The 13,503-nt window shown below is 40.6% G+C and overlaps 1 protein-coding gene across 2 annotated transcripts in view; it reads right to left on the reverse strand.

Moving 5' to 3' along the window:
* Nucleotides 1–13,503, reverse strand: part of OSBPL10 (oxysterol binding protein like 10) — an 88,268-nt gene that overhangs the window by 16,574 nt on the left and 58,191 nt on the right. For both annotated transcript variants that reach the window (XM_054384874.1, XM_054384873.1), the window contains one exon: nt 1,681–1,827. In XM_054384874.1, the coding sequence (XP_054240849.1) occupies nt 1,681–1,827 (147 nt within the window). The remainder of the gene's footprint in view (nt 1–1,680; nt 1,828–13,503) is intronic.

The following is a 13,503-nucleotide window of genomic DNA, read 5'->3' on the forward strand; positions in this document are numbered from 1 at the left end:
ATCATATGTGTATTCGTGCATCACAGACTAGAGACAAATCTACCTTCACCATATGCCTGCTCTTCTTTTCAGCCTGTATTATATATGCTTATGTTTTACCATATTGTAGATCCAATAATATTCATCACTATCCTCAAAAAACCTGTGTTCTAAGAACACAGTGTAAGAAATAGGTTATCATATATAATTGCCTTACTACTTTCCTTAGAAGTGTCTAGACTTTTCTTCTTTTCATTAAGTGTGTGTCTCTGGGGTTTTGCTACCTCTGCTGTGACAAAAAGATGACACTGGCAATCAAGGAAGAAAAATCTTGCTCATTACCCGAGACCAAGCATTTTGAAGATACATGAAAAATAAATAAGGAATCTTAGTCTAGTTTAAATGTTATGGACTCAGACAGCCTTTGCAAACCAAAACAGAAAAGAGAAAGACCTATGAAAAATTAAGCAACGTTAAGAAAAACAAAAGCAAAAATTAACTGCACATACCCCCAGGCATCCTGAGAAGTGAGGGGTATAAATTATTCACAAATTAAATTATGAAACTTTTGTTCTATTTAGAACAAAACAATTTCTGTGTAGCTATTCAATAGTTATACTTAGCAACAGATTATGGGATTGCTCAGTCTTTTAAAATACTGTCAATTGTTCCAAAGGAAGCAGGAAAGACTATATTGAGAAAGCCTTGTTTTGTAAGACAGTGATGGTAAAAAAAGGTTTTGATTAATATGAGGATCAAAAGGAAAGCAGATGAACTCTTCAAAATATTAAAATGCCCATAAGAAGAATCTTCTGCAAAAGTACTTCATGCACAAGGGAATTTCTCTGGTTATTTGTGGAAGAGTGTGTGAGAATGAGATTTTTCCTATTTGTGAGAAGTGAGCCATAGGGGTTTTATTTAGATTTAAGTAGAAAACCTTTGTGGAGCTAAATGGTACACTGTATCTTTACAAAAATCCATTTGACTATTTTTTAAGCTCCATGAGAAGCTTCCACCAGAATGCAGGACTACTAAAAAGGAGTCATTCCCTGCCTACAGAGCATCTACTTAATTTCCAAAAACTCTCAGAACTTATGGGGAATTTCTTAGACATCATAACTTCTCTGATCATATCAACATGGATAAGCTCACCACAATACTGGTTCCAAAACCAGGAGAAGGCTAACCTGGTGAGCTGCTTAGCACAGACAAGCACAGTGATACACTGAAGACACTAATTTCTTTACCATCATGCGATTTTTGAAGCTGCCAAGTAATTACATTGAATTTAATCCATAAAGCAGTAACTTGAGCACACGTATCTCTTTCCTCTACACATCTGCCATTGCTTCTCACTCAGCACACCGTGCCTTAACACACATATGGGATATATGCATGACATACCGTTGCTTTGAAACAGTTACACACACACACACATAAAAAAAAAGTAGGGAAGAGTTTTAGGTGGGTTTATCTTTTTCCTTCCTTTCTCCTCACCCCATCCCTCAGTCCTTGAAGTATCTGATGTGGTCAGTTTATGTGAAACCCTGCCTGGCAGGAAACAGTACTCCCCAGCTTTCTTCAACCATACTCTTATAAAAAGAGCCAAACTCATTAGCAGGATCAAAACATACTCACAGGAGTCCCATGCACACACAGATACACAGAGAAAGAATTCTAAAAGAAACACAACGTCTGTACCCTGGTAAGGTCCATGCCAAGTTTGAGCTGAGAGATGAGATGGAGAATTATACTACGTTGATCATCCATGACTCCTAAATCCTCCTCTTCATTATCTTCAGTATCTGTCATTTCATCTTCAACTAGGATCAACTCAGAAGCTGAATGCTGAAATGAAAAGAAACATCATCATCTGGACAAAAGGTCTTTCTCTACTCCATATGTTTAAAAATGGAACTGTCTCAATGGAACCGAAGACAGCCTTTGATAAAACCAAGAAATGATACAAATTCAAAATAATGAAAAAATGGAGTGATGGGTTCATAGAGTATTTTGGTCCTATCTCAAAACGAGGATCAAATGATAAATTACACATTGTCCTTCCATACTGATAGCGCAGTAATGCCAGACAAAAATCACAGTTAAAGTAATGGGTGTTCTATTTTTTAAATGGAAGTACAGAGTTGAAAATGAGACTTTAAGAGTCTGTTTCATAAATCTCCCCAGCAGATATTCATAATAGATATCTAGATGTTACATGATCTGATTTCACACTGTTTTGTTTTCCTTTCCTCTACCCATCTTCCAAGTTAGATACCTAAGAAAGTCAAGGCTACTACCTGAACAAGATAAAAAAAACCCTACTGTGATTGAAATACGTATCTTTGGGGGAAAACAAAAAACAAAACAAAACAAACAAGCAAAAAACCCTAACAACAAAAAATCCCAACCCAAAACAAGCCCCAAAGATACTAGATTTTGAGGGGGTAAGGCAATGCTGTGAGACTTTATGACATTTGCAACATTACGCTGCTTCATAGCACAGCTTCATGCCAGTATTGTTCAGCTTCCAGATACACAGGCTGAAGATCAAGAACAGAGGCATCACAGAATGCCTCTTCAAAAGGAACTTTACAGCAGAAAAGAATTCGCCATCTGTGGTATTTTATTTCTCCTCAGGGTTTACAATATATTACTAACAATAATCCAAACAGGTGGTAGTTATTTAGTCCAATCCATTGAAATCACTCTACTAGCCTTCCACACACATATTCAGGTAAGATTTTCTACCTTTAAAAAAATTGGGTTATGTAGCTGAAAAATGTACAGCCCAGCATTTCATTATTGCCCAGTTACTCCATGCTGTAAATAAGACAATGCTACCTGCAAAACTTAGCATTCCATCATGCTAAACAGCGTTTCTGTAGAAACACCTAGTTCATTACACAAAATGATACATTTTTCATGCCACTGTGCAAGTCTGCAACTGAAAAGTTTCATTAAAACCAGCTGATATTCAGAATTAGGTTTCAAATAATTATTTCTGAACGATCACATTAGAGACTCCCCTCACGAGAGCAGCAGCTCCTGTAAGGAGAGTGTCTCTGCAATTTAGTTGCTACAGATGTTTCCAAGGTTTGAATAAAGTGTTCCCTCTTTCTCTCTCTCTCTTTTTTTTTTTCATTAAATAAAATGTGTAGGTAGGTATTTCCAAAAAAATAGCTACCTGGTAAAATCCAAGGACATTTGGAAGACACTTCACAATTACTTTATTTATTAAGCAGAATATGTAGATTACATAAAACAGAATCTGGTGAGCTGCAATCTCAACTGTTTAGAGCTTTTCAAAAGGACAAACCCATGCTTTCTTCTCCCCGGTCACCCAGAAAATAAAAGGATAGAGGAATAAGCTCTTTCCTCCCAAAATGCACAGCATTGTTATTCAACTGACACCTTACTAACAAGTTCAATTAACATAAAAACTGACAACCACGCACAAAATTAACAGTAGGGGAAAGCACCCAAGCCTGGCTCCGTTACACAGCTATGATTCATTTGGATTGTGGAAAAAGCAGCATCAGAACTTACAGCGGATGCTTCCACAGGAGGTTTCCCTTTGATCCAGCTTGACCTCATTGGGAGCACTGAGCTACCACGTAAGCCCTGCTGCTTCTGCTACTGCCATGAACAGAGCCCGCGGCAAGCAAGCTCCTGCAAGAATTAATAGTGCCAGAAAAAAAGCCAGGGAACCTCCCCTCCTCACTCCCATCCCCTTCCTTTTTTTTTTTTTTGGTTATCCACGAGTTGGAGAGTGTGCACCGGATGTCAATCTGCTCCTTGCGTTCTGAGTCACATGGCCTTGATATCAGCCAGATTAAATGCACACAGCTCCAACTGGGGAATGCTGCTGCTTCCCAAAGGCTACTCCAGTGGGGGGGAGCACGGGAGTGTGCACAGGTCTGAGAGAGAGAACACAGCCAAGTGAAAACACCTAACAGCTGTATAGCATTTAGTTGTTGTCAGCATCACAAAATAAACAAATTATACACTGACAAAGTTTGCAGACTTTCCTTTTTGTCCTGAAGACATTCAGCCAGAGATTCTTTCTTCCCTGCTAAAATAAGTATTAGGCTTTCCAAGCCTTTCAATTACAAACAAAATAGCAACTGCCTCTCATTGCTACTCTACAAAATTTGCATGGAGAAGGTAAGCAGCCATAGCGATAGTCTAGGTGCTCAGAGAAGTAGTGTTTGCATTGTTTTAAATGGAAGATGTTTCGCTCACCAGGGAGGATATGTACATTATAACATTAGGACCAAGCATGTCTAATGACCATTCTGCAGTCAGGACCACAGTTTTAATTATCTTAACTATCTCCTATTTTAAAAGCACATGCTAGGGCACCAAAAATCCCACAGCTCTACTATTAGAATCATCAACATACTAGTGACCTTCAGTGAACATAGAATGACATCAGTTGTCTGCATTTCCTCTCACTTTTCAAGAAATTAAGAATTTAAGGAGTAGGTTACGATTTATGTCACAAGAATTAAAAAGCAGTCATCTTCAGTAAGTGACATCCTTTTTGTATTTTCCTCTCTTCTCATTAGCTGTTCATAGATTCACAGATTCATAGAATGGTTTAGGTTGGAAGAGAGCTTAAAGATATCTAGTTCCAACCCCCACACCATGGGCAGGGACACTTTCCACTAGACCAGGTTGCTCAAGGCCTCATCCAACCTGGCCTTGAACACCTCCAGGGAGGGAGCATCCATGATCTCCCTGGGCAAACTGTTCCAGTGTCTCACCACCCTCACTGTAAAGAATCTCTTCTTAATATCCACTCTAAATCTACCTTACTCAAGCTTAAATCCATTCCTTCTCATCCTATCACTACAAGCCCTTGCAAAAAGGCCCTTCCCAGCTTTCTTGTAGGCCCCCTTTCAGGTACCAGAAGGCTGCCATAAGGTCTCCCCTAGCCACCTTTTCTCCAGACTCAACAGCCCCAGCGATTGGAGCCTGTCCCCACAGGGGAAGTGCTCCAGCCTTCCGATCACTGTCGTGGCCCTCCTCTGGACCCACTCCAGCAGTCCTGTTCCAGGTGGTTACTGAACTGATTTTCAAGAACACAGAAAACAGACATTTCTTTTTAAATAACGCATCTTTCACTTTAAAAAAACAACCATGTAAGCACTACAAAGGGTGTGTGGACACAAAATACTAATCTACCATGTCTTTGGTGTCATGAAAGTCCAATCAGGTCTTTAACTCTCTTTCCACAGAAACAGTATGTGGTTCAGTAGTAACCGACATGTAAGCACTCAGTAGAACGTAAGAGATTATGTTGAGTGATTATCCTTTAATGTCAGCTTTTCCGAATTATCAGACACAAACATACATTCCTTTCACCCCCATAAAACACAGTTGCGAAACTGTGCTTGGAAAGCAGTGATTTGCTCCATCCCCACGTGGTCAGAGATAATGTAGAAGCTATGGAGCTGTGCACAGGTCAGCCTGGGAATAAAGAGCACAGCTAAGCTTGGGTGCTAGCCCTGGAAATCAAATATTGAACCAGTTAAAAACAAAAACCAAAAAAGGGCTTATATTTGAAAACACTTTCATCAAAATAAGTTTCCAACAAGCACCAGGATTTTTCAGAAAGAAAAACTGAATGGAAAACAAACAGATAATTTCCAGAAATCTCATTAATGGATTCACTTCAATGTTTAAAGGCCAATGATGTGAACATACATGCTGACAGAGATCTATTTTAAACAGATCACTAGTGATCAATCTATGAATTTGGAGAGGTCATCTGCTGGGATATAAAACAGATGTTGTATTCAGCAGGCTCTATCAGAAAACATGTTGATTCTTTTTTAACAAATGAAACCTGTAGAGAGGAATTGTTCCTGAAGGAAACATTCTGAGGTTTTTGTGTGTGTATGGTTGGGTTTTTTTTTCTTTCTTTGGTTTGGGTTTTTTTATGTGTTTTGGGTTTTTTTGGTTGTTTGTCTGTTTGAACGTCTTCAGGAAAAAAGACACTCGTACAAGCCTGGGACAGAATCACAGAACTACGCTTCTGTCCAAGGGCACACTGCCTGTTCTTCCCAAGCCTCCTCCACAAATTTCAATTAACTGCTGTACTGGAAATAAATTTTCAGATAATTAGTTCAGCTAAAAGGCTCAGAGCTTGGTTTTCCAACATAGTTCACAAACCGTATCATGCAACAACACTACCAGGCATGACATGGATCTCATCTTGTTTAGTTGTTGAGGGTTGAAAGAAACATAGAGAATCACAGTATCATTTAGGTTGGAATGGACCTCTTGAGATCATGTCCCACACCCTGATCAAGCAGAGACACCTAGAACCAGTTGCCAAGGACCATGCCCAGATAGGTTTTAACTGTCTTCAAAGATGCAGACTTCACAACCTCCCTGGGAAATCTGTGCCACTGTTCAACTATCTTTGTATCAGAAAAGCATTTTCTGATGTTAACAATGGCTTAAATGTACTCAGTGCTTCTTGCCCTGTCACTGGGAACTACTGAGAAGAATCTGACTGCCTGTTCTTCATTACCTCCTCCCAGGTATTCATATACATTTATAAGATCCCCTAAGCTTTCTCTTATCCAGGCTGAACACTCTCAGTTCTCTCAGCTTCTCCTCACGTGAAGGATACTCCAGAATCTTCATCATCTTTGTTTATCTGTGCTAGACTCAGTCCAGTAAGTTCATGTCTCTCTCGTGCTGGGGAGCCCAGAACTGCACACACCACCCCAGACGTGGCTTCACCACAAGTGTGAAGCAGAGGGGAAGGATCACCTCCCTCCACCTGCTGGTGATACTCTTCCTAATGTAGCCCAGGATGCTGCTGGCCTTCTTTGCCACAAGAGTGCATTGCCAGCTCACAGTCAGCTTGGTGTCCACCAAGATCCCAAGGTCTTCTCTACAGAACTACTTTTCAGCCAGCTGGCCCCCAGCCTGCACCGGTGCAGGCACTCACCCTCAGATATCTGCTTCTGGCCCATCAGCCCAGGGTTTTTATCATCTACAAACTTGCACTCTGCCCCATCATCCAGGTCATTAATGAAGATGTTGAACAGTACTGGCCCCAGTATTGACCTCTGGGGTACACCACTAGTGACTGGCCTTCAGCTGGACTTCATACAACCTTCTGGGCCTGGGTCATTCAGAGAATTTTTAACCCACCTCACTACCTACTTATACAATCCATACTCTGTCTGCTTTTCTGTGAAGCTGTTACAGAAGACTGGGTCAAAAACCTTACCAAAGTCAAAGCAAACAATATCCACAGCTGTCCCCTACTGTAGATCAAGGCAGTCACATCATTGTAGAGGGATATCACATTGTTAAATTACTATTTCTCCTTTGTAAATGCATGCTAACTACTCTTGATCACCTTCTCCTTCATGTGTTTGGAAATGCTTTCCAGGGTTAGTTGCTCCACCATCCTCCCAGGTATCAAGGAGAAGCTGACCAATGTTACTAGAACATCCCTAGATGTTCATTCTTGCTCTTCTTGGACAATAGGAGTGACATTTGCTTTCTTCTTCATGAACCTTTCCCAAACACCAGGACCCTTTAAAGACAATAGATGATGGCCTTGCAATGACATCAGCCAATTCCCTCTATGCTCATAGATGTATCTCATTATGCCTTACAGAGTTACATATGTGCAGCTTAGGTGCTGCCAAACCTAAGACTATATCTTCCTCCACATTTTCCCTTCCATCTGAGATTCCTGCAGACTGATGCCACCAGTAAAGAATGAGGCAAAGGCAGCATTGCATCACAGACTTTTCCCAGCACAGGAATAAGCAGAGCCCATATGCATCCTGACAGAGAGATACTGAGGTCTTGTATAGGACTAATAAGGCAATTCTTCATGCAATTACACCAAAATATTCTATGAATTTTCATTAAGGCATAAAAAGGTTATACAGTAAGAAAAAGAGTGTAGAGTCAGAAGCAAAAGGATGAATCTCAGGAATTTCAAACATCCAGATAAAACCTCATCATTTAATGATATTTCAAGGGAAGTAGTCCTTACCTCTTTCTACATTCAAAAATCCTGCAAATTATACCAAATTATACTAAAAAAAAAAATAACACTGTGTGAAACATTTCTGCATTGAGAAAAAGACTGAATAAATTACTGGTAGGTCTTGTTCAGGAGCAACACTAAACTGAATTAGCATTTTCAGACTAGGCAAGGATTGCCAAATTTTCTGTAATCTAATTACAGTTAGTTCTACTAGTGCACATAAAAGTGAAATGCCTCATTTTGACTTTTGATTCTCTTTGTTAATGACACAGGCTTGCAAGCCTCATTTACACTTGCACTCATCTAACTCGAGAGCTTGAGAACAGATTTTCTGTGGGTGTAAGATTAAATATAACGCTGTAAGGTCAGAGAGCTTTAGCACTTGAGTGTAAATGTGACAAATTGGCTCCAAGAGGTTTTCACCAGTCCCAATTCCAAAGTTAGAATATTCTTTGTGAAGCGGATACAGTAAGAATACCCCAGCACGCTCCAGAAGTGGTGACATAGAATGACCTGTTAGGCTTCTTGCAGGGCTTATCAGAACTGACAAAACTGAATTAACTTGCTACATCACTTGGTCTTCTTCAAGCAAGCACACCTTCAAAATGTTTAATCGCGTTTACTACCAACTATGGCACACATTTGATAGAAAAACAGAATCAAAGAATGGTTTGGGTTGTAAGCCATTGTAAGTATCACCTAGTTCCAATCTCCCTGCCATGGGCAGGGACACTTTCCACTAAACCAGGTTGCTCAAAGCCCCATTCCAACCTAGCCCTGAACACTTACAGGGATGGGCATCCACAACTTTTCTGGGCAACCTGGTCCAGTGCCTCACCACCCTCACAGTGAAAAACTTTTTCCTTTCTAATCTAAATCTACCTTCTTTCAGTTTTAAAACTGCTACCCTTCATCGTATCACATTTTCGGGTGAAGAGCCTCTCTTCCCCACATTTCCTGTAGGCCCCTTTTAAGTACCACTGTAAGGTCTCTCTGGAGTCTTCTCCAGGCTAAACAACCCAAGTGTCAGCCTGTCCTCATAGGGGAGGTACTCCAGCCCCACAATCACATTTGTGGCCCTCCTCTGGACCTGCTCAAGATGGTCCATATCCTTCTTATGCTGGGAACCCCAAAGCTGAACACAGTACTCCAAGTGAGGTCTCATGAGGGTGGAGGTGAAAAATCCCTTTCCTCAACCTGCTGATCATGCTTTTGATTCAGCCCAGGATGCAATTGACTTTCTGGGCTGTGAGTGCATGTTGCTGGCTCATATTTGGTTTTTCATCCACCACAACTCTTACGTCCTTCTCTGCAGGGCTACTATCAACCCACTCACCACCCAGCTGTACTTGTGCTTGGGACTGCCCCAATCTATGTGCAGGACCTTGACTTGGCCTGTTGAACTTCGCAGGGTTTACATGAGCCCATCTCTAAGCCTGTCAAGGTCCCTCCAGCCTGTTGACCACACCACACAGCTTGGTGTTGTCAGGAAACTTGCTGAGGGTTCACTTGATCCTGTTGTCCACGTCACCAACAAAGACGATGTATAGTGCTGGTTCCAATACTGGCCCATGAGGAACGTCACTCATCACTGGTCTTCACTTGGACATCAAGCCATTGAACACAAATACTCGAATGTGACCATCCAGCCAATTCCTTATCCACCGAGTGGACCATCCATCAAATCCATGTCTCTCCAACACAGAGACATGAATGCTGTGCCCAACAGTGCCAACTGCTATGCACAAGTCCAGGCAGATGACAGCCAAGCAGTGATTTGAATCTCAAATGCATCTTGTCTGGTAAATTGTCCTGGACTAGTATATTAGTATGTTGTTGTGATGGGTTGACTCTGGCTGGATGCCAGGAGTCCACCAAAGCTGCTCTATTGCTTTCCCTCCTCAGCTGGACAGGGTACAGAAAATATAACAAGAGGTTTGTGGGATCAGGTAAGGACAGGGAGACATCGCTGACCTAGTACTGTCACAGGTAAACCAGACTTGACATGAGGAAATTAATTTATTACCAATCAAATCAGAGTAGGATAATGAGAAAACCAAATCTTAAAACACCTTCCCCCTGGCCCCCTTCTTCCCATGCTTAGCTTCACTCCTGATTTTCTCCATATCTTCCGCCCAAATAGAGCAGGGAACAGGGGTTGCAGTCAGTTTGTCACGTTGTCTCTGCTGCTCCTTTCTCCTCACAAGGAGGAGTTCTCACACTCTTCTCCTGCTCCAGTAAGTGGTCCCTCCCACAGGAGACAGTCCTCTACAAACTTCAACACAAGTCCTCCCCATGGGATGCAGTTCTGCTCCACTGTGTGCGCCACATAGGGTCACAAGTCCGGAGAGTAAACCTACTCCAGCATGGGCACCTCTACACGAATCCACCGGTCCTGCCAGGAGCCAGCATGAGCTTCCCATGGGGTCAGTCTCCTTCAGGCACATTCACCTGCTCCCATGTGGGGTCCTCCACAGGCTGCAGGTGGGTATCTGGTCCATGGTTAAACTCCACGGGCTGCTTGGGAACACCCTGCTTCACATGGCCCTTACCACAGGCTACAGAGGAATCCCTGCTCTGTTGCCTGAAGCACCTCCCTCCACCTCCTTCTTCACTGACCTTGGTATCTGCAGAGTTGTTTCTCTCAGACCTCTTCTCACACAGGTGCTTCTGCACAGCAGGTTTTTCCACTTCTTAAATATGTTATCACAGAGGTGCTGCCATCGTCATCAGTTGGTTCAGTTTTGGCCAGCAGCAGGTCTGTCTTGGAGCCGACTGGCATTGGCGCTATGGGACACAGGGTAAGCTTCTAGTAGCTTCTCACAGAACCCACCTCTGTAGCCCCCCTTCCCAACTACCAAAACCCTGCCACACAAGGAGGAACAATTTCAATATAGAAAATGGAAATTAATATAATAACAATTAAACTAAAAATTTTAGTTTCCTTCAACCTAAATCTTGAAACAAAATCTAAATTCAAATGCATTTACTCCAAGCCCACTGTAAAGACAGAAATCATCAACATGCACTTCTCCTCTAACTGCCAAATGTGTTGTCATTTACAGGTTAGCAACTTTAAGCTAGCAACACTTTTTGTATATATATCCAACAAGCTCCTGTATCTCTTTATACAAGCTTTTCTGCTCTTCAAGAACAATTCAAATAAAACAAAGTAGAAAATATTCTTCTCAACATTTGCCACCACATCATTACACAGTGTAAGCAGAGGAAGGGAAAAGGAGGGTTAGAAAAGCAGCAGTAGAGTGAACTTTGGTCATTGCCTGAGCCCTGGCCTTCATCCCACTGTAGCTGCATTTGTGCTTTGCTCCTGATAGCTCCTGTGATTTATCATCCCAAAGAGCAGATCAAAGATAAAACCTCAAACACACCAACATTCCATACACACTATAATGCGGGCACCTGGATATCAAAGTTCCAGTGACTTTCAAAGAAACTTAAAGCTCCTCAGTGTAAAAGCTTTGATTTTAAAAGAAAGACTTAACGAACTCAGAAACAAAGCAAAACTTAAATGGAGAATTTAGAAAGCAAAATTCATTACATTCTCAATTTCATCCTGAAAAAGGTCTCTTAAAGTTAGCAAAATAGGTGGCTCAGCTGGTTTACTCTAATTATCTCAAAAGAAGCTGTCCCAACTTTAAAATTAGCTTTTGCTTTTATTCCTAGGAAAAAAATTTTGCTAACATATTAATATGTGAAGTCTTCCACCTTAAGGGGAACCCATCCCTTCAAATCCCCAAAAACATAGTCACACTTTTCTTAGCATTCTATCATTAGAGCTTGGATGTAACACTGATGAACCAAGATTAAGCTAACTTGTAAAAAACGGAAGCAAGTAACAGATAATGAAATGAGAAGGATTTTACAATTAAGAACTGAGCACACTATAACTTCCACACAACCACACTATGGCAATCAAAAACCAGTTTTTGCTTTACTAATCTCATCTACATACAGATCCAATCGAAGACAACTGGAGGAAGAAAAAAAAAAAAAGTCACAATAGACACATTTTCTACTTAAGCTATGTATAGCAAGAAAAATAATCCAGGCTTATCTATCTGGATAGATAAGAAACTGCTGCATCTGGGTTTGGGGTGTAAGAAAGGGAGGTCAAAGCTATTATGTAATCATGATTACATCGCTCATGACTAACAGGTCAAAACAGAGAATATTTGGTGATAAAAGCCTGTATCAGGAAATAATGTCAAGAAATAAATTTCTTATCAAATGTATTATTTATGTTTGGTAGTTCAGGTCTCCAGAGAAAACTAAATTCTTCCAACAACGACTATCAATAATTAAAACATCTAAATTTTTGTGTCTGCATATGGATAATTCATGTATATTTTGTGGTTTGCTGTTTGGGGGGTTTTTTAATTGAAAACGCTAAACACACTGGATGTTCAGAAAAATCCTTTCAGCTATGGACAAGGGCAAAGGATGAAACTGTGGCAATGTGAGCACTCTATCACACAAGACTAATTGGATGCAACACGCAATTACAGAGCCATCTACTGAACCAATACTTAGCCCTCTTCAGGAGATCCTTCTTGCAATGCAAAGCAAGCAAGCAAAGTAGAAATGCATCTCTATACTAATACTTTGTAAATATAGACAGACTGACATATAGATGATGTAAGCAGAGAAAACAATCATAACAGTGTCATATGTGACAAATAGGTCTGGAATCTTTTTCCTTCTCAACAAAACCAATCTGCCAGGTATCTGGAGGCAAGCACATTATCCAGACATTTACTATTTTGAAAGCCTTACTAATGCATTTTTTTTCATGTTTTGCAGCAGTATTTCTGGGAACACAAGCCCAGAGAGCTTCCTTTTCCTAAACTGCAGATATGTTCCACTCTGACCTGTGACCATACTTACAGGTAAACATAATAAAAGAGCAGTGATGAGGACCAGACAGCAAAAAAGAAGATGGGTTGGTTTGTTTTTTTAAAGAATAGGAAAAAAATGCATTTAACACAAAACAAAGGGCATTTATGTTTATGTTTGTTTTTCCCTACACGTGCTTTTTCATAAGGCAATTCCCCTTGCAAATTTTGATTTTCATAAACCTAAGTCAATCAGTTCTGAGAAGCAGATGGAAAGCAGCTAAATCCCAAGCACATACTCCACAGGAAAGTATTAAACACCTGCAGCAGTCCACACATCTTGTGAGCACCTTTCATGAAACATTCTGAAGTACAGCAATGTTTAACCTAAATCCTAAAACACAGGAGGACTTTGCACTATTGCATAAATTCAGTAAGAATTGGGAATAAATATTTTTCCATTACTAGACTCAGACAGGAACAGTAACATGAGACTACAATAATGCACAAAGAGAAATGCCCCACAGACTTGTCCTAAATTGAATCAAAAAACCTTGAAGGCCAGCATAATTTACATTGGTAAATTTTATGCTAACCTAAAACCACAAGAAATACAGTATCCATCTTAAACAATTTTAA

Source organism: Indicator indicator, chromosome 11 (assembly GCF_027791375.1).
Source record: "Indicator indicator isolate 239-I01 chromosome 11, UM_Iind_1.1, whole genome shotgun sequence".
In the NCBI taxonomy this organism is placed as follows: domain Eukaryota; kingdom Metazoa; phylum Chordata; class Aves; order Piciformes; family Indicatoridae; genus Indicator; species Indicator indicator.